This window comes from Pseudorca crassidens, chromosome 4, assembly GCF_039906515.1.
Source record: "Pseudorca crassidens isolate mPseCra1 chromosome 4, mPseCra1.hap1, whole genome shotgun sequence".
Lineage (NCBI taxonomy): Eukaryota > Metazoa > Chordata > Mammalia > Artiodactyla > Delphinidae > Pseudorca > Pseudorca crassidens.
In genome coordinates this window covers 110,469,207-110,493,306 of record NC_090299.1, presented here as the reverse complement: position 1 = coordinate 110,493,306, position 24,100 = coordinate 110,469,207, and the positions used below count along the sequence as shown (strand labels likewise).

At 39.8% G+C, this 24,100-nt stretch overlaps 1 protein-coding gene across 2 annotated transcripts in view; it reads right to left on the bottom strand.

Annotated features, from left to right (window-relative positions):
- Positions 1-24,100, bottom strand: part of FRAS1 (Fraser extracellular matrix complex subunit 1) — a 464,864-nt gene that overhangs the window by 135,551 nt on the left and 305,213 nt on the right. For both annotated transcript variants that reach the window (XM_067736345.1, XM_067736344.1), the window contains exons 27-30: positions 21,512-21,782; positions 17,900-17,984; positions 14,741-15,067; positions 4,129-4,282 (exon numbers count right to left, since the gene is read on the bottom strand). In XM_067736345.1, the coding sequence (XP_067592446.1) occupies positions 4,129-4,282; positions 14,741-15,067; positions 17,900-17,984; positions 21,512-21,782 (837 nt within the window). The remainder of the gene's footprint in view (positions 1-4,128; positions 4,283-14,740; positions 15,068-17,899; positions 17,985-21,511; positions 21,783-24,100) is intronic.

Sequence of the window (24,100 nt, the reverse complement as noted above, 5' to 3'; positions counted from 1 at the left end):
AATAAATCTGAAAGAAGTCTCTCTACCGCTCAGATAGTAAGAGGGAGAGAAGAATGTGTGTGTATGTGTGTGTGAGAGAGAGAGAGAAAGAAAGAGAGAGAGAGAAACTGCATACATCTTTTAAATGTTCTGTAGGAGGATACCCAGATCTTAGTGCCCTAGACATATCAGGTAATTGATAGTGCACTTTGATTACCCCAGAGAAATGTGTTCTCTTATTCAAAGGAAATACTCATTCTAATATTTATAGGCACTAAATTCAAGTTAAAAATGCACATAATATCCTGGATAGTGATGAAATACTGAAGTAATAGAAAAACATCAATATTCTTATTTTATTCTTAAAATAATCATGTGTAGAATCAACTCTCTCTAGTTTCTTTCTTGTACTGTTTCTCATTTATACTTAAGTCACCAATTCCATTACCCATCTCTCCCTGGTTCAACTTCTGTTCATAAGATCCTGCTAATAAACATGCTTTCCCAGGATGTGGACTGTTTATGAATGTGGGTAGTTGCAAAATAGTCTGGAAGGAGATTTCCACAGTGAAAATGTGGAAAACAGAAAAACAGTAGAAAAACAGAAAACATTCAAATGCCAATTTCCTGGCTCTTCTGCTTTATAATAGGAAGGCAAAGCAGAATTTTCCTAACAAGTCCTAATGAAATAAACCTATTTTTCAGATTTAAAAAAAAAAACAAACCCATTGCGATACTATGCAAATTAACAGGAATCACAGGATGCTGGTTAATCCCATTAATTTCAACTCAGTAAACAGTCAGTGAACACCTGTTAAGGGCTAGCTACTGTGGTTAGCCCTTTGGGGTGGGGGACTCAAAGATCAGTAAGATGCAGTTCCTTCCCCTTGAGATCAGCCCCACAAGCACCTGGGAGCCTCTGTGAGATTTTCAGTAGGTTAATGGCACGAAGTGATTTAGAACACAGAATATACGCGAAAGTTCTGTTAAAGGGGCTGGACTTTATTTTATAAAAATGATAACAATAGTGACTAACAATTATGTGGACAGTTTGGTCAACTATAAGTCTGCTGTAAAATCCAGATGAGAGATGGGAACCTGAACTAAAGCAACAGAGGTAAGATTGGAAACATGTAAACAGATACAAGAATCATTGAGGAAGTGGAAGCAACAGAACTTGACAAATGTGGCTGTAAAGGGTAAGAAAGAGGGAAGAATCAGATGATCACCTATTAGGTTGGGTGATGTGTAGGGAAGCGATGCCACAAATGGGATGAGCTGGTAGAAGAAACGATGAAGAGTTCGAGTTCAGCACTGGGTATGATGAATACAAGGTACCTTTGTGCCAAGCCCATGAGTAGACAGGGAGAAATACCGATATTTTGTAGGGTTCACTCCATCGAGGTGAGAGCTTTTGCGTAATACCTCACCTCTGCTTTTATCATAGTATGACAAAATCAAGGAGATGACTCTAAGTATATGAAAATCCAGGTTTAAAAAAGTCCAGGCTTAAAAAACAGAAAATAACATCTACTAGTGATTTCCTTTACACTGAGCTCAATATTTTAACCAAGAAACTTTATGGGAAAATGTAATAGGTATTAAGAATTAGAATCTCGGAATTTTCATGGTGGCACAGTGGTTAGGAATCCACCTGCTAATGCAGGGGACACAGGGTCAATCCCTGGCCCGGGAAAATCCCACATGCCGTGGAGCAACTAAGCCTGTGCGCCACGACTACTGAGCCTTCACTCTAGAGCCCGCGTGCCACAACTACTGAGCCTGCACTCTAGAGCCTGCATGCCACAATTACTGAGGCTGTGCGCTGCAACTACTGAAGCCTGTGCGCCTAGAGCCCGTGCTCTGCAACAAGAGAAGCCACCGCAATGAGGAGCCCCTGCACCGCAATGAAGCCCCCGCTCTCGGCAGCTAGAGAAAGCCCGCGCAGCAACGAAGACCCAACGCAGCCAAAAAAAAAAAAAGATTTGCGTTAAGTGGGCTTCTCATTCCCACCTCCTTTTCCACTCCTGAATGGCTCCTAAGGGTAATGCGATTTGATTATTACCAGTAGGGAGCTCTGAACACACAGAAATAGGATTATGTTCATAGGAAGAAGTTAATTAAGAGAGTTATATTAGGAAAGGGTCACGTGAGTCAGGCTTACTTACATGGCATTTATCAAGCTGAAATAGCTTTAAAAAAATCACTTAATTCCGCATTGTTCTATTTAATACTTAGACGGAATATTGGGATATTGGGCTATCTTTAGGAAATTTAATTTTTTGACTTTTAATGCTCAAGACAAAGGTAAAGAATTTAATACATCAAACCAGTCAAAGGTTTTTAGAGCTGAAAAGGACTTAAACATTGTCTAGCTTAAAATCAGTGGGTGAAATACGGCAAAGTTGAATAAGGTCTGTGAACTAATTAACAGCATTGTATCAATGCTAATTTCCTGGTTTTGATTATTGTCCTATGATTATGTAAGATGTTAACAGTGGAGGAAGCTGGATAAAGGATATTCAAGAGCTCTTTGTACTATTTTTGCAACATTTCAGTAAGTCTAAAATTATTTTAAAATAAAAAGTTACAAACTTATCTAGCTTCATCTTTCAAAGAAACTTATGGCTCAAGGGGGTCCACCTGCCTTCCTCAAGGTTACGCAACTATAATAAATGACAGCCCAGCTAGACTGACTGTTTTATAATTCTATCAATTCTTGATTAGATTATGCTTTTCAATGCCTTTGTGGACTCTATACTTATTTTTAAATAGTACAAAAGTTGATTTTTTCCTCACCACAGAAAATACACAATTAAAAATATCTGATAAACCTGAGGAAAAACAGATTGTTATTTCCCTGCTATTTGTAACGCCAAGCAATTATAATGAATATATTTTTCATTTTCAGGTGATTATTTCTTTTAAAAAATCTACCTGCCTGTTGTTTTTATTTTTATAACATTTTGTCATCTCCTTACAGTTTCGATCCCTTCTTTTGTGTCTGTCTTTAAATCTTTTTAAATATGCTTATTTCATAGTTTTTGTAAGCTTGTTCCTTCATTGGAAACCTTGGGGTTTTAATCTTCTTGTTTGTTTTAGTTATGGTACTATAGATTTTTTCTTCATATGTTCTGTAATTCTGAATTCTGAGTTAATCTTCAGTGGTTTTCTCTGTGAGAATCTTGTGTGGTCTGGAGTTGAGGGTGGACATTCCACAGCAGTTAATACTAGTTTCTGCAAGGGACCCAGGAAGTACCATTGGCCTGAGGTCAATTTTCATATTAATGCCTCAGCTTTGGGTTTCTCAGACTATGCACACAGTATAACTTAACCTTGGATCTTCAGGAGAAACAGGCCTGAATTTCTGAATTCTCAGCAGACTCTTTTTGCTCCCTCTGAGCCCTGGGAAACACAGGTACATTTCTTTGCCATCTCTCTGTGCTAGTGAGCTTCTTGTCTTAATTCCAACTTTCTGTCTCTGCACAGGCATTAAATCCCAAGCCCCCAGGTTACTGAGGGATACACACAACCCCTCAGGCAAGTTATGCCATCAGCTCCTGCCCATATTGGCTTTCAGTTCCTTCTCTGTGTCTGGTGCTTGGAGATTTCTCTGTATTCTCGGGAGGTCAGCTATGATTGCCTTATAGCTCTGAATCTCTTTTATCCATCATTTCTAGGTGATGATGATGGGTTATCATACTCTACTATCTTGCTAGAAGTGGAAGTAACAATGGAGATCTTGAGAAATGTTTTTATGTAAAGTCTTTTCTTAAAAAGAAAGTCTCAAGAAGTGCGGTGATGTTCTGGGAGGGACACAAGGTGGAGTTTGAAAGCCTGAGGTTTGACATTGTATTGACATATTATTAGCCAGGTGACTTTTAACAAGTTACTTTCTCTGTAAAATGTAGTTGTTTTAAAACTTAAACTTTAGGTTTAACTATACTATGTTTACATTACTTAGCATACCAATAATATGTATATAGCAATGATAGCTATTGTGATTATTCTGTCTTTAAAGGGGATGCCTGGGGTATTAGAAAGCTGAGTTCACTGGAAACACACCCTGGCTGTGTGGCTTTGTACAAAAGCAAGTCCAAGCCTGCTGAATGCAATGATGACATCATGACAAGGGAAAAAACGAGTTACCAAATTGGGGGTGCTCCTGTGTAATTTTGTAGATGATTTCTGAGGCTCTGGCACCTGGAGCTTCAGCCTGTAAGATTCTGTTGGTAATCTGCAGCATCCCGCCTTCTGGAACCCACACCACTGAATTAGCCACAAGTCGAAGACCTCTATCATTCTAGAAGAAAGAGAGAGTACAGAATTAGGTCCAAGCAAAAGAAAGAAAATACTGGTCCTTAAAAACATAAGTTATTAGGTCCTATTGCTGCTAAAGATTGCCTAATAAGAGATTCATAGCTTTAGAGTCATACTGTGAACAGTATATGTTTAATTATGTGTAGATATATGCATGTGTCTGTATACAGGTACATATATATATCCTACTTTTCCTCCTAATTCATCATAAGCACATAACTTGTATCATTCAGGGAGACTAAGTCTCTCCATTTCTTTCTTTCATTTGTCCATCTACCTGTCTTTCCATCTTCCCCACCTATATTCAAGAACTATTCATTAAACACCTATTATATGCCAGATCTTTTGCTAGAGGCCTGAGGTATATAAGGCTGGCTGAAATAAGGCCTCAGTTTCAGAACCTACAGTCTAGTGGGGCAGACAGACATATAAAATAGTTAGGCTGCATCACAAGTGATGATCTAGAAGAAGCTTGAGCAGGGTACTGTGGGAAAATAAAGGAAAAAGGAGATTTCCCCTTTGGGGAAGGAATGGTCAGGAAGGCTTTCCTATGGAAATACCATTTAATTCTTGAATGACAAAGAATGGGCTTTCTAAGTGAAACAGACTCCAGGAAGAGGACCCAGCCTAAGCAAAGATATGAGACAATGCACTCTGTGTTTAATAAAATATCCAAGTGACTGGGCAAGCAGAGTCTAGGGAGCTAGGGGAGGGGGTGAATAAAAAGTGACCCCTAATGTAGGCTAGTAGAAGGTAGAAGCTGTGCTGTAAGTCTCCATTTAGCTTGTAGGCACTGTTAAGTCAACACGAATCTTCAGGGAAGGAAATGGGATGCTCAGGTTTGGGTTTTGGAGAACCTCCAGCAGCAAGAGATGGGAGGGGCTGGAGGTGGCGTGAATCTGGGGCTGCAGAAACCATTTAACAAGTTCTTGTAATGGCTCAGGTGAGAGAAGATGAAAAGGTGATTGCAGTGGGAATGAATAGTTAGAAACAGATTCCAGAAACACTACAGAGGCCAAACTGACAGGCCTCGATGACTGATTGAAAGTGAAGCCCTTAGAAACAACAGTTGGGAATAGCTGACTGGAAGAAATCACCTACTTAGCGCTCCTGAGAAGGCAACCATTCTAATTGCTAAAGCTAACGTCATTAAAAAGTGCTGATTTGCAAGGTGCACACCTCTTTCAAAGCCTCCTAATTGACATTTTCCACAGAATGGGATCAGTGAGGCTGCCTGTGTTCAGTTTTCATACTTTCAAAATCGGTAAATCTGATGTTTTCAAATAGGGCATTTCAGAAGGGATGTTATTCTAAATTATTGCTATTACTTTCAAATATGTCAGTAAACAGAACAGAGCAAACAGCATTCCCAAGAGGGGAGTATTCAGAACAGAAGAAAACAAATATTCATTTGCTGTCACTTGAGAGCATCTGCGCCTCTCAGGAGGTGGTCACAGCTATTTTCACCACAATCACCAAGGAAGTGTCATTGCCCAGGAGGACAGCAGACAACGTACCTCCCATGTGGTTGGTGCTCAGGGGCAAAATCCCACAGAATTTTTTTTCTCTCACAATTGATTTACCATATTATTTATGAAAACATCAAAGTGTGCCAAGAACTTTGCATGTTACCTACCAGAATTCTGGGGGAAAGGGCCCTATTCACTCCAGCCGTTTTATATAACATAATACATTTGGACCCAGGAAGATTAATTGCTAGAAATTTTTCTAATAGCAGCAGTCCATCACGTTTGATTCTGTGATGGAGATCACTCACACACAGCAACCACATTCTTGGACCGATGAGGCAGTGTGGTTTTTCAAATTCCAAGCAAGTAAATAAGCAATGTGCCCTGATATCTCTCCTACTACATTTCTATATTGACTATATTTTATCAGTACAATTCTCTGTAACTCCCGTGTAAGTGTCAATTTTTAGGAGACAGTTCTCTTTGCAAGTCAGTGTTCAGAGACCAGCAACATATGGACGCTTCTTAGAATTTTAGACTCTCAGACCTTCTGAATCAGACCTTCTGCATTAGAATCTGCATTTTAATTTTTTCACCAGCTTTACTGAAGTATGCTTGACAAATAAAAGTTGTATATATCTCAGGTGTACAACATGATGTTTTGATATATGTATAGATTGTGAAATGATTACCACAATCAAACTAATTAAACCATCCGCCACCTCACGTAGTTAGAAATATTTGTGTGTGGTGAAAACACTTAAGATCAACTCTCTTAGCAAGTATGCAATACAGTATTATTAAGTATAATCACCATGCTATACGTTAGATCTACAGAATTATTCATCTCTTATAACTGGATCTTTGTACCTTTGACCAATATCTCCCAGTTTCCCCCCCTCCACCCAGCAACCACCACTCCACCCTGCTTTTATGAGTTTGGCTTCTTTCAGGTTACAAATGTAAGTGAGACTGTGCAGTATTTGTCTTTCTGCTTAGCTTATTTTAAAGGCTCATCTATGCAGTCGCAAATGACAGGATTTCCTTCTTTTTAAGGCTGAATAATATTCCATTGTATATACAACCACATTTTCTTTATCCATTCATCCATTGATGGACACTTAGGTTTTTGGGTTTTTTTTTAACATCTTTATTGGAGTATAATTCCTTTACAATGTTGTGTTAGTTTCTGCTGTATAACAAAGTTAATCAGCTGTATGTACACGTACATCCCCATATCTCCTCCCTCTTGTATCTCCTTCCCACCCTCCCTATCCCACCCCTCTAGGTGGTGGCAAAGCACCAAGCTGACCTCCCTGTGCTATGCGGCTGCTTCCCACTAGCTATCTATTTTACATTTGGTAGTGCGTATATGTCCATGCCACTCTCTCACTTCGTCCCAGCTTACCCTTCCCCCTCCCCATGTCCTCAAGTCCATTCTCTACGTCTGTGTCTTTATTCCTGTCCTGGCCCTAGGTTCATCAGAACCATTTTTTTTTTTTTTTTTTTTAGATTCCATATATATATGTGTTAGCATACGGTATTTGTTTTTCTCTTTCTGACTTACTTTACTCTGTATGACAGACTCGAGGTCCATCCACCTCACTACAAATAACTCAATTTCATTTCTTTTTATAGCTGAGTAATATTCCATTGTATATATGTGCCACATCTTCTTTATCCATTCATCTGTTGATGGACACTTAGGTTGCTTCCATGTCCTGGCTATTATAAGTAGAGCTGCAACGAATATTGTGGTATATGACTCTTTTTGAATTATGGTTTTCTCGGGGTATATGCTCAGTGGTGGGATTGCTGGGTCATATGGTAGTTCTATTTTTAGTGTTTTAAGGAACCTCCATTCTGTTCTCCATAGTGGCTGTATCAATTTACATTCCCACCACCAGTGCACCCTCTCCAGCATTTATTGTTTGTAGATTTTTTTAAAGAAGATGTTGGGGGTAGGAGTTTATTAATTTATTCATTTATTTTTGCTGTGCTGCATCTTCATTTCTGTGCGAGGGCTTTCTCTAGTTGTGGCAAGCGGGGGCCACCCTTCATCGCGGTGCACGGGCCTCTCACTATCGCGGCCTCTCTTATTGCGGAGCACAGGCTCCAGACGCGCAGGCTCAGTAGTTGTGGCTCACGGGCCTAGTTGCTCCACGGCATGTGGGATCCTCCCAGACCAGGGCTCAAACCCGTGTCCCCTGCATTAGCAGGCAGATTCTCAACCACTGCGCCACCAGGGAAACCCTGTAGATTTTTTGATGATGGCCATTCTGACTGGTGTGAGGTGATACCTCATTGTAGTTTTGATTTGCATTTCTCTAATGATTAATGATGTTCAGAATTCTTTCATGCGTTTGTTGGCAATCTGCATATCTTCTTTGGAGAAATGTCTATTTAGGTCTTCTGCCCGTTTTTGGCTTGGGGTGTTTGTTTTTTTGATATTGAGCTGCTTGTATATTTTGGAGATTAATCCTTTGTCAGTTGCTTCGTTTGCAAATATTTTCTCCCGTTCTGAGGGTTGTCGTTTCATCTTTTTTATGGTTTCCTTTGCTGTGAAAAAGCTTTTAAGTTTCATTAGGTCACTTAGGTTGTTTTTATAGCTTGGCTATTGTAAATAGTCCTGCAATAAACATGGGAGTGCAGATGTCTCTTCAAGACACTGACTTCATTTCCTCTGGACATATACCCCGAAATGGGATTGCTGGATCAAACAGTAATTCTATTTTTAGTTTTTTAAGGAGCCTCCTTACTTGTTTTCCATAGTGGCCGTACCAATGTACATTCCCGCCAACAGTGTATAAAGGTTCCCTTTCCTCCACACCCTCATCAGCACTTGTTATCTTTTGTCTTTTTGAGAGCACCCATTCTAACAGATGTGAGGTGGTATCTCATTGTGGTTTTGATTTGCCTTTTTCCTGATGATTAGTGATGTTGAGCACGTTTCCATGTACCTGTTGGCCATTTGTCTTCTTTTGAAAAATGTCTATGCAGGTCCTTAGCTCCTTTTGTAATCTTTTTGGGGGGGCGCGGGCTATTGAGTTCCTTATATATTTTGGATATTAACCCCTTTTCAGATAGATGGTTTCAAATATTTTCTCCCATTCTGTAGGTTGCCCTTTCATTTTGTTGATGGCTTCCTTCGGGCACAGCATTTTAGTTTGATGCATTTCTACTTATGTTTTAATCCCAGGAGATCCCGGGAGATGTGGAGTCATGCTGAAGGGTGAGAAGCGTGGCCCAGAACAGAGATCACGATGGGCCTAGAATGGTTCTCCCAAACTCCACAGGCAAGCCTTTAAGAATAGTTACACCTATAACAGAATAATACATATGCCTCTGTCTCTGAATTGTTTGTTTACAGTACATAAAAAGAAAACAGACAGCTATCTAAGGAAAAGAAGTATAATTCTTCCCACTTCTTAGGAAGAAGATGGTTTTATCAGTTGCTTTGTTTTGGGAGAGTGTCAGGGAAGATTCAAGAAAAGATGAATAGAAGTCTATACACCACCATTTCTACAGCTAACATGTCCAAAATAAATTTTAACCTAATTTCCCCTGTGGTTCTGACATTTTGCAATTTTTTTATCTCCTTATACAGGCACACCTTGGAGATATTGTGGGTTTGGTTCCAGACCACTGTAATAAAGCAAACATCGCGATGAAATAAGTCACACAAATTTTTTGGTTTCCCAGTGCATATAAAAATTATGTTTACATTATACTGTAGTCTACTAAGTGTGTAATAGCATTATGTCTAAAAAAACCAATGTACATACCTTAGTTAAAATTCATTGCAAAAAATGCTAACCATCATCTGAGCCTTCAGCAAGTCATAATCTTTCTTCAATAGGAACATCAAAGATCACTGATCACCATAATATAATAATAATAATTTAAAAGTCTGCAATATTGCAAAAATTACCAAAGTGTGACACAGAGACATGAAGGGAGCAAATGCTGTTGCAAAAAAAATTGCCCTGATAGACTTGCTCAATGCAGGGTTGCCACAGACCTTCAATTTCTAAAAAACACAGTATCCGCAAAGTGCAATAAAACGAAGTATGCCTGTAGTTTTTTTTCTGCACAATATATTCCTGCATATATCCCTGTAAATTCAAGAAATTAGCCATAATTTCAGTTGAAGAATCTTCTGCCTAAGTGATGTTTTATATATCCTTCAGGGTACCACATTAGAAGAAAATGAAATCTCAATAAGGGATTATGGGGGCATAATTAAAACAGTGCTTTAAATTAAATAGTTCTACTAATTAATTTCATAGAACAATAGGCATAAAGAACTGCTGGTTATAAAGTTTAGTCATCATATACTGATTACAAATAAAGATATTAATGTTGTAAACCAGAAGTAAAGGCCCATGCGTGACCTCATCATTTGGAGGAAAAATCCCACAAACAAAATGAAAACTCCCCCCCTCCCCAATTAAAGATTGGAACATAAATGATGAGCTCAAATACGATGGTGTACCCCAACCCCAAGCCAAAATACTCAAAAAAATTTTTTAACTTTATTAACTAGAATATGACTGTAATTAGATATAACAGCAACCCTCACATTTTATTTATTCTGTAAAAATACTTTAATTTGTTACAGCTCATTTATACCATAGCTTTTAAAATTTAATCTTGGAGGGCACTGTGGATTTTAGGGAAGGATTATGGGGGGTGGCACATATAAGGTGAAAGATAGATGCTATTTACCAGAATGAAGAACAATGGAGAGATAATTGCACTGTTTTTGTGTTTGCCAGTGTGTGTATGTGCCTCAGAAACTGCAGCTTCAGGTCAAGGATACAGAACCTTCTCTCCATGGAGGTTTCAACTGCTTTATAAACAAAGAAACAAACACATATTTTGTAATCAACAAACACTTTTTGAGTGTACACTCCGGACAATGTACCTTACAAGATGCTAAATTGAACCAATTCAGCAAGTCCAATAAAGTGAAACCTTGATATGTGGTGAGGATTTATTTATTTATGAGACAGGCAGATTCTTATTCAGAGAAATAAACATTTTGATGCCATTGATATTTATAATTCTCACAAACATCCTTTTAATCAAACTGTGTCCCTATAAGACAACGCATGGGAGGACAGGTTTTAAGAAAATTGCGGGAAAGCCCAACAGGGCTTTTAGCTGCACTCAGGCCTTACCAAGGTCAAACAGCCAGAGAAGGCTCTCAGCAATAGAATTTTCCATCCAGTTCATAGCATGACACTTGGGGGCTTTTAACATCAAAGCATTACCCAGTTGCAGAAAATAACTGTTCAAACAACAACTAATGAGGTCAGAAAGATCATCAGATTTATTGCCAAAGTAGAAAAAGGGGCATGATTTTCAGAGATGCTTTAATTAATGAAAAAGAAGGAAATTCCTTGAAAGCCCGGCAGCAGAGAGAAACCCACCAACATGCAAGGCTTCTCCCTGCCCGCATTTTAGCCCATATTAGACTCTGAATTTCTTTAGAATCATATCTGTAGCAGGCTTGGGTTTGGTAATCCACCCAGTTAATGAAAGCCTGTTCAGCAGAGCATTCTTTATTACCTTTTAATCTTCTTGAATTCTTTTGCCTCCTTCCCCAACAGAACATGTTTCAACATCTGTCTTGGGTCTATTTTCTCCTCAGCAACTCAGTATAAGCCTGGAGGGTGGCAGTCAACTTTACTCACTGCCAGGCCAAGGATAAAAACATAAATTTGGGGGAAGTGATGTAGAACTTGATAACTAAAAGTGGAACCAACAGCTCCTACCCTCAGTCTCAGATGGGCCACCCCAGCATTAGCTGAAGTGCCCAGTAGGCTGATGGATCTGATGCGAGGGATCAATTCAAAGGCAGGAACACAGGCACCAGCCTAACTCAAGCTGCTGCATCCACGCATCTATCTATCCATCCAACAAAAACGTACTAAACTTCTGCAATGTGCCTGGCTCAAGGCAGCAATACTGAAATAGTTCCTGCTCTCACAAAGCTGCCTTTTTCTATCCCTCAGTCCCTTTCCATCTATCTTACCAGGTTAAGTTTTATGTTGAACAACACTAGGATTAATTTTTACATCCATTCACTAGGAATTAGACCTAAAACACTTTGTCATTCCATTTAAATCACCAGCTAGACATAAGCCAATAACTGTCGTTACTCCAAATTTAATACACAGGTAGCTTCAGGGTAAGGGCTTACATGCCATCTTCAGAAATGGCTAGCAGAACAAAATCAATCGTGGCTGACTATACAACGACTGGGAGCCATTAACAGTTCTTCTTGGGCTCCAGTAGACTTATGATTATAAATAGCTTTGTTTGTAACAAGATGTGGTGAGCCCACAGGGAAGATTCGGAGAGGCTTGGGGTCCAGACTGCTTGGATAAGACATTGAGAAAATGACTAAATTACTGTCTCCATTCTGTCCATTAAGGGGATAAGAATATATATGACCAAAACGCTGAAAAAAAAAGTGAGCTAGAATGAACAAAAGCCATCTGGTTAAGTGTGCGGAGCCAGAACACACTTGATTTGAAATCACAGATCCATCACTAAATACCTTGATGAGAAATAAACATTTTTAAACCTCTGTAAATGTTTTAAAATCTCCTTTATTTCAGTTTCCTCTTTTGGAAAATGAAAGATAATAATTGTACAAATATCCTGGAATGATCATGAAGATCAAAAGGAATAATTCACATCAAGCATTAGTGCCCAATAAAGGTTAAAAACAAAGCAAACAAAAATTACTTTCACCAATAGCAGAATATCCTCTAGAAGTAATAAGGTTCTACAGCCTCTATTCTAACCTTCTTCACTAAGACATTGTAAAGACGAGTAGAATAGATATGAGAAAAAGTCCTCTGAATTCCTAAAAGAAGATGTAGTCTATATTTGTAAAATATTATCAGGATGAGAGCGTCAAGTTTATTATTAGTATATTCTAATGGCTGCTGGAGCTCTGCTAACCGGTTTATTTATCCTAATTCACTGTTTAGAAGCCATTAGTTCACCTGATGGACAGGTAAGCACAGCACTACAGGAGATGGAGGGAAGGAAGGGGGAAGGGGGAAGAACACTCACACGCCTCCCAAGTTGTAAGCACTCTAAGAATTCTCAAGTTCTGTGCTTATGCCTCGTTTATAAATTAAAATTCTATTTTTCTTTGTTGTGTTTTGGTAGTCGAAGCGGCTAAAATCCTAGAAAACCCCTTCAGTCTTGGGCCATACCACACAAACTGGTTGTACGATACAATGCGCTGAGCTCCAAACATGGAGATTGAAACCTCGATAGGAAAGGCGGCTGCTAGGGTTGCACTGAAATCCCACAACAATTTTTGGAGAGAAACCAAGAAGCAAGAAAAGAAAGCTTTCTGTGTCTGTCTAGACTTCATCTCTTCAGAAGTAAACCTCATCTCCCAGGGCGATAGCAAGAGGGTGATAATTCAGATTAGCTTCAAGGGGGCCATCTGCCAGCTCCATCATCATCAGCCTTCGCTTCCTCCCACCTATCTCATGCCACCATTACTGTTTCCAGCAGCTGAACATAATGAGACCAGAGCCTGAGAAACCAGCCAGCAGACCATATTAGATTCAGCTCTTCACCTTTATGAGGATCAACTGCAAGTTGTAAGTGATAATTGGTGAGAAAGTGACAAGTGGTTTCTAAACTGTCCTCAGCAAATCAATCTCTCTAGCTCATCATCAATGACACTTCAGTAGGTGCTGGTATTTGGAATGAAAAGTTCAAAAAAAATTATGTCTCCCCATCTGCCATCATGAGAGAGAGTCGTTCTTGCTATTACAGAGCAAAGAGCTTGGAGTGAAATATCATCAAGTAATAAATGCCTTTGAAAATATTTTTCAGCATGTCTCTTAGAACTAGCATGTGCTAGCCCAGTATTTCCCAAAATGTGATAGCCATCCTATTAGGAGTATCCAAAGACATTTTATGTTGTGCATGGATGGAATTTTATAAAATGGTTATGTATTCATTTTAATATTTTGGAAGAATGTATAATTCTACATTAAGCCCAGGATTTCACAAGTATTTATTAGGCAGAAGCCATGATAAAAAAGTAAGTTGATTCAAAGAAAAGTATTAAGTGAATAGTAGGACAGGCACTCATGGATACGGCAAAAACACAGGGAGGTGGCATGGGGATGACTCAGGCTGAGAAGCACTGCTCTTCACCGGGCTCCTAGCCCCTAGGCCAAGGACTCCTGTGATTACTAAAAGAGTTTTCTCATCCTACTTCAGTGGAGAATGGTTGAACTCATCCTTTTTTTTGTTTGTTTGTTTGGTTTGGTTTTTTTTTTTTTTTGCGGTACGTGGGCCTCTCACTGTTGTGGCCTCTCCCGTTGCGGAGCACAGGCTCCGGCCGCGCAGGCTCAGCGGCCATGGTTCACGGGCCCAGCCGCTCTGCGGCACGTGGGATCTTCCCGGACCGGGGCACGAACCCGTGTCCCCTGCATCGGCAGGCGGACTCTCAACCACTGCGCCACCAGGGAAGCCCTGAACTCATCCTTTTTGATTCACTACAGTAAGCTGACTATGAGCTTCACATCACATGAGCTACTCTAGAAGAGCACACAAGAACAGGGGTGCCCTTGACTCTTACAATCATGCACAGGCAGCAGACCAAAAAGTCAGAGGACAACGAGGCATTTTTATGGCAGCAAGTCAACACAAAATTTCAAAAGTGTTCCTTTGGCAGAGAACATGGGGACAGGTCTTTCGGCTCAAGGGTGCTCCTAACAAAATACACACTGCCCTCTGAGATTGGGTAATGTGTTCTATTAATCACTGAATGTCCTAAATAGCTCCATAATAGATGCTTAATAAATGTTTGAATAAATAAATAACTACCGGTATCTTAAATTTATGAATATCGCAAGACGACATCATCAACAAAACTTCACATCTAGGTGCGAGGAAAATGTAGCTCTAGGAATGACACTTACCTTGGGCACAGTCCTCACACGGAACAGTATATTTTGGAAGGAGTGTCCATCATTGGCCTGCAAGACTATGATATCAGAAGTGCTGTCCGAGCCGTCGTGAGCATACTGGAGAAGGCCCCTGGAGAGCTCATCCAGCCGGAACTGATAGCTGGGGGCTGCAGGCGACTGAAGTGTTTGGAGCAACTGGCCATGAAGTGGAGGATCGAGCACTTGGACCACCACATCCTGTGGGTTGTCGTCATCTCGGATGTCAAGCAGCTGAGTGGTGATGGTTCCCCTCTCTCCTCTGCTAATATGGAGAGGCTCATTCCTCAGCACATAGGGGGCCTGTGGAGTTGAAGGTAAGGAGGAGAAGAGAAGCCATTCGCAGGAAAAGAGAGGGCAATCCAGTGGACCAGATACCAGCTGTGTGCAACCTGATTGCCATTTCTATGCTTTTTAAGGAACTCTAGATGCTCCGGCCAAGTGCCAAACTCTTGCATAATCACAGCATTTGCCAGAGGTGTAGTCAAACATAGTAATCACTGCAAAGGAGGTTACTTCACACCTGTGGTTCTGGAGATTTCTCAAGACACTTCCAGACCATAATATTCATCAGGGGCAACCAAAGTGAGCTGCTTGCTTCCAAATCTCTGAAGTCTCTGCTGTCATGATTTACACGACATCCCCTGAATTGCAACTGAGAGGTGAGTCAGGGAACTCAATTAGTTGTCTGCATTCAAGAGGGACTAACAAGAGATATGGAATTTTGGCATTTGTGTTGGGAGTTGAGCACTTCGTTCGCTCCAGGCTACACTGCAGCAAGCTGACTTGGAGTAAGATACTTCGGCATTCTGAATTCCTCTATTTCTGGTCCCTCCCAGTAATTTTCTTCAAGCTGTCTCGTCCATATCTTCAACGGGCCCACCCCAACTCAGGTGATAAAGCCTGATATGATCATGGTCTGCGTAAGGCAACCACCTGGTTAATTCACGTGGCAAATTTTAATATGTTTTCCTTAGGATTATCAGGTTTCTCCCACCAACTTCAGTAAGCAAATAAAATGTTCTTTCATTGAGATAAAAGTTAATGAACCACACATAAAAAAACACCAACAAATAAACAAAAAACAAAAAAATCAAGGCAAGAAGCCAAAGAAAACATTATCTTAGTTGTTAATATCATTTGAAGTTGAACCGTCTAGGGGTTTTTCAGTACACTGCCTTTCTTTACTCCAAATGGCTTTCCTTTAACAATACCCCTCCTGGCCTCCTGGAAATTTCAATATCTATTAAAGTAATGTCTAGCTAGTGCATCTCTATAATAATCACATAATAGCTATAGAAGATAGCTACTCCTCAGGATTCCTGAGTGAGAATTCAAGAGCTGTGATTCTATACATGGGAATGAATGGCCCCTCGGATTCTGAAAGAGGAGAGGTCAAAATCCATACATGGAAAAGATCAAATTAACTTACGTGAGAAAATCTCACAGACGCTCAAAACCATATTGAAATATCACAGAAATGTAAAGAAACAACAGTAAGTTAAAATTCATTTCTAAAAATCCATTTTTAAAAAGTTAAAATGACAAAATAAATAAAATAAAAACGGGCCTTCACCATCTACTCAACTGATTTGGGGAAAGAATCAGGGAACCATGGCAGCTCATCATCTCAGATTAGGAAGTCACTTGCCAAAAGCTACCCAAGTCTTTTATTCACCTAATTAGAGTAACTCTATTAGCACAAACAAAAAGATCAAAACAAAACATCTGAGCTTAAATACCGAGAAACATCTAAGCCAGTAAGTCCCGAGACTTGGTAGCCCTCTGACCCATATTTACAGAGATCATATGTTTTTGCTTTGATTTAAACAAAATTCATACTCTTAGCCCAATGCTGAGGTCAAATTAATTTAGGATCAATTTCTAATCATTCCCCAACTTCAGTCATCACTGAAGTGAGAATGCCATCAAGAATCGCTGAGCTGGGCTGTGAACACCATTTGGAAGCCACTTCTGGTTCAAATCTATGTTATCCCATAGTCCATGGTCTTTTCGCTTGTGGACCAAAAATATAAAAATAACAGTTTTTGTTTGTTTGTTTGTTTTTGGCTGCACTGTGTGGCATATGGGATCTCAGTTCCCCAACCAGGGATCAAACCCCCAGCATTGGAAGCACAGAGTCTTAACCGCCGGACCACCAGGGAAATCCTCCCCAAAAAATCACAGTTTTAAAAACAATGATCTCATATCCTTCCTTGAACCGAGACAAACACACTACCAAGATCTAATGTTTAGGTAATCTGGGTTCCCCCATGCTGATATCCCAGTCTCCTACTGTTCACAACTTAAGAATACATTGATCTTCCTCTTCCCTTTGCACATTTCAGCTGTTCAATCCTTCAAGTCCAGGTACTCAGAGCATCTACCATGATTTGTATTCAGGACACATAAGTACAGCTTGACGGAGATGCGTGATGAGAACAGAAGAGCCATCACACTGAATTTTATAGCAACTACCATGATTTCCTCAGACTTATGTTTGGCTGATGACCACACTGGTACTTCATTTAAATAGATCCTTGATAAGATCCTCTAACTACTGCAAACTGAGTTAAATGCAGTTCAGCTACAGGATAGATAGGCAAAATAGGTAAACATAATTCCACATCCCTGAGAGAGAAATATTTAGACAAAACAAACCTATTCACCTATGAATACGGAAGTCTTAACAACTAGTACAGCTTCAAATTATTCTGAAGGGCTGGTATGAGATTCAGTATAGTAAAGTAAGGCACAATGTAATAGTCAAGAACACAGACTGTGTAACCAGATTCACTGGGCACAAATCTCAGCTCTCTGTCAGCTATATCACCATAGACAAGTTACTGAACCTCCCTGAGACTTAGTTTCCTCATCTGTGAATTGGGGATAATAATACCTCACAGGGCTGGCATAAGGCTTACATGAGAAACATAAGAGTACTATGGATGTATCAGTAATTGTTTGTTGCTGTTATGACCCACAGTACTAAAAACTACTCCAGTGACATCTCATGAGGAAACTGAGACACGATTAATTCAGCTCAATCATTTTTGCTAAAACTACAGAAAATCTTTATTTGTGCTTCAGAATCAGTAGGCATGTGAAATTATTAATTGTGTGGCATTTTCTTACCTGTGTTGAAAATGCTTGTATGTTGATCAGCTGTGGCTCAGAGAAGAACTGCTGGTCACTAATTTTCAGGTAAAAGTAACCTTTCCTGAAAGAAGTCCCCAAGAAAGGAATGAGAAAGTACAATCATTAAATTGGTCTTTAGAAAGACAAGGATTAAAAATATTTTCAGATTATATGCATATAAGAGTTTGGATCAAACCACTACAGTAATATACTATTCACACAGTAAACAGAAATGCCCACATAAAGATTAACATAGCAAGATGCAGGTAAAACTACTGTATATTCTTCGATCTCATTATAACAATGTTTCTATTTTTTTTGTTTTCTATTTTTCTAAATAGAATATATAAAATGTTGAAAAATCAGTTGTCAGGCCAAGACAGGTTAGTGATATATTGAAGGCTAATGGTTAAGTTGGAGAATGGAAAGGAATCTTTCACTGTCTCTGACTAGTTCTCTTCCCTGTGAATCCTCTCCCCGACCCCTGGCCAGTTCATGTGAGTGGACCCCAATAACACCATTAACAATGTTTGCAATGTTTGTGTTACATGACTCTATGGCCCAATCCTCCCTCCAGTCATACACATACACATTCAGTGTGGACTGGACTACAGAAGGATGACTGATTATTCCCTGGAAATTTGGAACTGGCCTGACAGTGCCATTTGACTTTGGGGGAACCACAGTCTATCATGCTGATGGGAATGTGGAGCAAGCCCGTCTGTAGGAGGGAGGTGAATGTGGCCTTCGAGCAAAGAGACAGAGATGAGAGGAAGAACTGAGTCCTGCTTCCCATTTCTGGTTCTAACTCCTGGGCTTGCCCTGGAAGCCCAGTTGCCCTTGATGTGTTTGAGATCTGAGCCATACCTGCAGTGTTATAACAAGCCTTACAGTTTTGCTTAATCTAGTTCAAGCTGACTTCCATTACTTGCAACCGAAGAGTCCTAATTAACAGAACAAAATAAGACTCACTCTTTGCTGTGGTTTTTACTTCCTGTTTCAGCAGCTTCAGAGACTACTAGGTGGGAAGGTAGGAGCTGCCCACCTTCAAAGCCAAAGCAAGCTCAGAACTCACTTCAGGCTTGTAAGATGTGTGATTAATACATTATGGAAGGTTTAGAATTCTGGTCTACACTATAGGGACCATTGTTTGAAAGGTTCTTTAAAAGGCATTCATGGAACTAACTACTGAGACATAAAGAACGTGGATGGATCTCAAATGCATTATGGCAAAAGCCAGAAACAAAAGATTATATACCGTATGCGTCCATTCACATGACATTTCAGAAAGGGCAAAACAATAAGAGTGAAAAACAGATCGGTATTTGCCAGGGACGGGGAGCGGGGAAGAGAGTGCCTGTAAAAATGAGATGTGGGGAGTGATGAAACTGTTTCACATCTCGCTTCTGGTCTCAAGACTGCAAGACTATATATATTTGTTAACACACATAGAACAGTACAGTTTAAAATGGGCAATTTTATTGGGTGCCAATTATACCTCAATAAATCTGATTCTTTTTTTAAAAGAAAGAATGCTTGTCTTCCCTCTCATTCCATCATCCCTTTCATTTTCTGTCCCATTTAAATCCTGTCCCTCTCCACTCCCACCTCCAGACTTCAAGAGAATGCAGGTGATGGAAGAAGCAGAATGCAGAAAGAAAGGGTGGTTACTCCCAACCTACTGGGGAAAAACGATCTTGGCGGCACTGAGGTTCCAATAACTGTGTTCAGCCTCTCAGCCACGCCGGCTTATCAGGGCCACTAGGACTGTATTTCCGAGTCATCTTGCACTCCACAGGGGCATTCCAACCCAAAGAAAGCCAATCCTAAGGAATCACAGTGGGCATTTTCATGGGGATAAACAACCACAAGCCAACATGGCAGGTTGCCCCTTTTGTTTTTGTATCATTTACAGACTTATATAATTTCCCTTTTCCATGAGTTTCTACCAACCTCGTTTTACTATTCCTCTCATTCTTTCTTTTTAAAAAAATTTTAGATAAAAAAGAAGATCCAATGTTAAAATGGGTACTAAAAAATAAAAAGAGTACTGAAAGAAATCCCTGAAAAATAGTTGCCACTCTTGGTCCCGTTTAGGGGTGCAAAGCTCACTCTGGAAAGAAACTGGTGGTGAGAGATTAAAGAGGTTAAACAGACAAGAGGCTTAACTTTGGTTTTCTCTGGAGCTTTTATGGACTTTACACACTTTTCACAAGTGATTCCGAGACATATGACTACAGGTACGGAGCTATGTATATATGTGTCTATGTGTGTGTGATGCAAACACCTAAGAACTATACTTGAAAGAAAATGAATGAAGAAGATAGAGCACAAATTTGAAGAGTGATTCTATGGCATCAGACACCAGAGTTTTAAGCTGCATCTCTGGAGCAATATTTTCCTATGCAATGATCTTTTGCCCCAGGAGGATGGAAGCATGCCCTTTATTCCTAGTACTATTAAGGAGGCAGAAATCATAGTGGCTGAAGGCATGGGGTGTGGAATCAGAGAGCCTTGGGTTGGAGTCTCAGCTCTGCACTCATAGGCTGTGAGGCTTGAGCAAGATTACTTACACGCTCAAGGCCTCAGTTTCCCTATCTATAGCCTAGGATCATAAATATACATAATTCAAATAAAGGGCACAACGGCTGGGTCCCAGTTAGCACTCAGTAAATATTAGTTGTTCCTATTCCTGTAAGATGGGTCTTTTGAGGTTACTGGCATCACTGGCTCTGAACTGCAATAGGGAACTTGTGATCTACTTTTCTTCCCACTTATCTCCTAGCCCAGACCTTAAACATTTTTTAAAAGATCTCAAATTTAGTGGTGAGAGTAGAAGATATTCACCGCATCCTTTATCACTGTTCCATGGGTTTCAACTCCCTGTTTACACATGTAGTCCACTCTGAATGATCTGCACTAATGAAGCAGTGCAGGGTGAAGGATAATCCAACAGGCTAATCTTTGGGGTGCATTCCCTGATTTCTGTTTAGTAGATTTACTCTGCTAATTATATGGCTCTATTTGCTTGGGTTAGCATTAACATTCAACTGCATTCCTGAAGCATATGTCAGCTGGGGTGGGGAAGACAGCCAGAAGTGTGCTAGGCATCAGAAGAAAACTGGATCAGGCTTAAAAATGAACCACATTCAGTCCCATAAAGTGGATAATAACAAGTTAACCGTGACTTTTAGTTTCCTTCCAACTCTGAAATTCTAGGAACCATACAATACCTTGAAAAGTACGTACTCCATCCTCTAGCCACTCCCTCCTCCCGGTATAGTACCCTAATGCTGAAGAAGCAGCTGCAGCATCTGGGTATATAAGCGATTTTGTTTATCCTGGGCCAGAAAACTGGGTAATTGTACTAGGAACTTTCCCATCACATCAGAGAATTACCCATAATTATGCGATACAATAAAAATGCCTCTAACAGAAGCACTCTCTCTGAACAATTACAGTGATATGATGACAGGCAGCTGAAAGCATTGGCCTTTGTAGAGTATCGATCTTCCCCAGAAGAAAAGGGAGAGCTATTGAGAAGGGGGTGTGGGGTGCAGAGCACTGATGGAAAGGTGGCAGGAGGAAAACAACAGAATGCTGGGTCACCTGGGCTTTTCTCTGCTGTGCACAAAACGCACTCTTTTCTCCTTCACATCTTTCCAGCTAAAGTGGCCAGCCTTGTCGAGCTGAACCTCTTTTCCATTCCTTGAGAGCACGAGGTGACCGTTGGTGGGAGTGCTCACCACATGGAACAGGAGGTCTTCGATCCTGCCATCCTGGTCTTGAACATTCAGGAGGAGAAAATCCAGTGGCTTCATTGAACCAATTGCAAGGGTGAGGGAACCATTCACATGAAGACTAGGGGTGTGTATTTCGCCTGGAAAACATATGAATCCAAAGTTCAGGCTTGGTACAGTCACTAATTAGGTTTTATTATTCTTAGTATTTAAAGAAATAGACTTGTAATGTTCATTCAGAGCTACAAAGATGAAACTCTAGGCTATCGTATTCCATAAGACTCCTTCTAATCCAGTGGTTCTCATCCCGGATGCACATGAGAATAACATAGGGTCTCAATATTAAATAATAAAACTCCTAGAAGAAAATATAGGAGAAAATCTTGGTGATCTTACATTAGGCAATGCTTTCTTAGATATGACACAAAGAGCACAAGTGACAAAAATAAAAATCAGATGTATTGGACATCATTAATATTAAAAGCTTTTGTGCTTTTAATTAACAAAGGACACCAGCAAGAAAGTGAAAAGACAATCCACAGAATAGGAGAAAATATTTCCAAATTACATATCTGAAAAGGGACTTGTATATCCCTTCTATATCCAGAATATATAAAGAATTCTCACAACTCAATAAATGACAAATAACCTAATTTAAAAATAGGCAAAGAATCTGAATGGGCATTTCTCCAAAGAAGATACACAAAAGGCCAATAAGCACATGAAAAGGTGCTCAACATCATCTGTCATCAGGGAAATTTGAATCAAAATCACAAGATGATATCACTTCATACTTACTAGGAAGGACAATAAAAAGTATTCCTGAGGGTGTGGAGAAACTAGAAATCTCATATATTGCTGGTGGGAATGTAAAATGGTACAGCTGCTTGGGAAGACAGTCTGGCCGTTCCTCAAGCAATTAAACATACAGCTACCATATGATCCAGCGATTCCGCTCCTAGGCATATACCAAAGAGTATTGAAAGCATATGTCCTTACAAAAACTGGTACACGAATGTTCACAGCAGCGTTATTCATAATAGCCCAAAGTGGAAATAATCAAAACAATCAAACATCAATTGATGAATGAATAAACAAAATGGGGTATATGCATATGTTGCAGTTATTATTCAACCATAAAAAGACATATTGATATACGTTCTAACATGGAGGAACCTTGAAAGTATCATGCCAAGTGAAAGAAGCCAGATGTAAAAGGCCACATATTGTAAGATTCCATTTACATGAAATATCTAGAGTAGACCAATCTATACAGACAGAAAGTAGATCAGTGGTTGCCAAGGGCTAAGGCAACAGGGCAGTGGAGAGAGACTACTAATGGTTATTGGATTTCTTTTTAGGGTGATGAAAATGACCTGGAATTAGACAGTGATGATGGTTTCGTAACACTGTGGATATGCTAAAGACTCATTGTGTACTTTCAAGGGTGAATTCTACGGTATGTGAATTCTATCTCAGTAATAATAACAATAAAGAATCACACAGGCATCTTTTAAAACAATCCTGATACTTAGGCTCCACCACCAGAGATTCTGACTTAGATGTTCTGGGGTGGGACCTTAGTGATTTTACAAGCTCCCCAGGTAATCCTAATAGGCTGCCACATTTGAGAACCACAGTCCTATCCTAATACATCTGTCATATCCGACCATCAGACCCACCAAGGGCAAGAAAAGGGTCAAGTGTCTGATACCATTTGTAAGGACAGCACCAGTTAATCTACCATGAAGTAGGATTATCAGTGGCTTACTCAGAATTCATGTGAAATATATATGTTGTTTTAAAAATTTACGATCTCTGTCCATAGGAAACATCTGATGGATGAATTAGGATTTCCGACCTTGATATGGAATTCATCCTGTCTCCCGCAAGTCGTTTTGCCTGGACTTTAACCGGTAGCACTTCTTCCTTTTACAAGTAGGTCAGACAGGGCAGTTTAGGAATGTCAAGCTTCAGGGGGACTACTTCTAACGTAAAATTACTCCAATGAAAGTTGAATTCATTTTCACAAGTTGACTTGTATTACATCCCAAGTGGGGTAAGCTGACTCTCAAGTATTGTACTTGGGGTTTCCAGAAGGATCCTAATGAAATAAGCCAAAGATATTTTCTTCCATGGGAAGTCTTAATATCATTAGAGGTCAGAGATATAGACATGAAAAATATGATTGACTGCAGGTGATAAAACATGATGCATGTTATTGATGAAGGACACTCAGAAGCCAAGAGATGCTCAGCTGTAATGTAACTCCCAATCCTCGTTCACCTGTAAAAGTTTTGGGGTTCAAAATTAAGCCTGAATTTAAATTTGTTTCTCTTTGTTGTTTAAGGTAAAGTGCCCACGGATGTGTTGGACAAGACTAGCTCCATTCCTTAACGTGTTACCTAATTCTTGGTGGCAAACAGAGTGGCTTGAAATCCATCCACTTCCAACATGT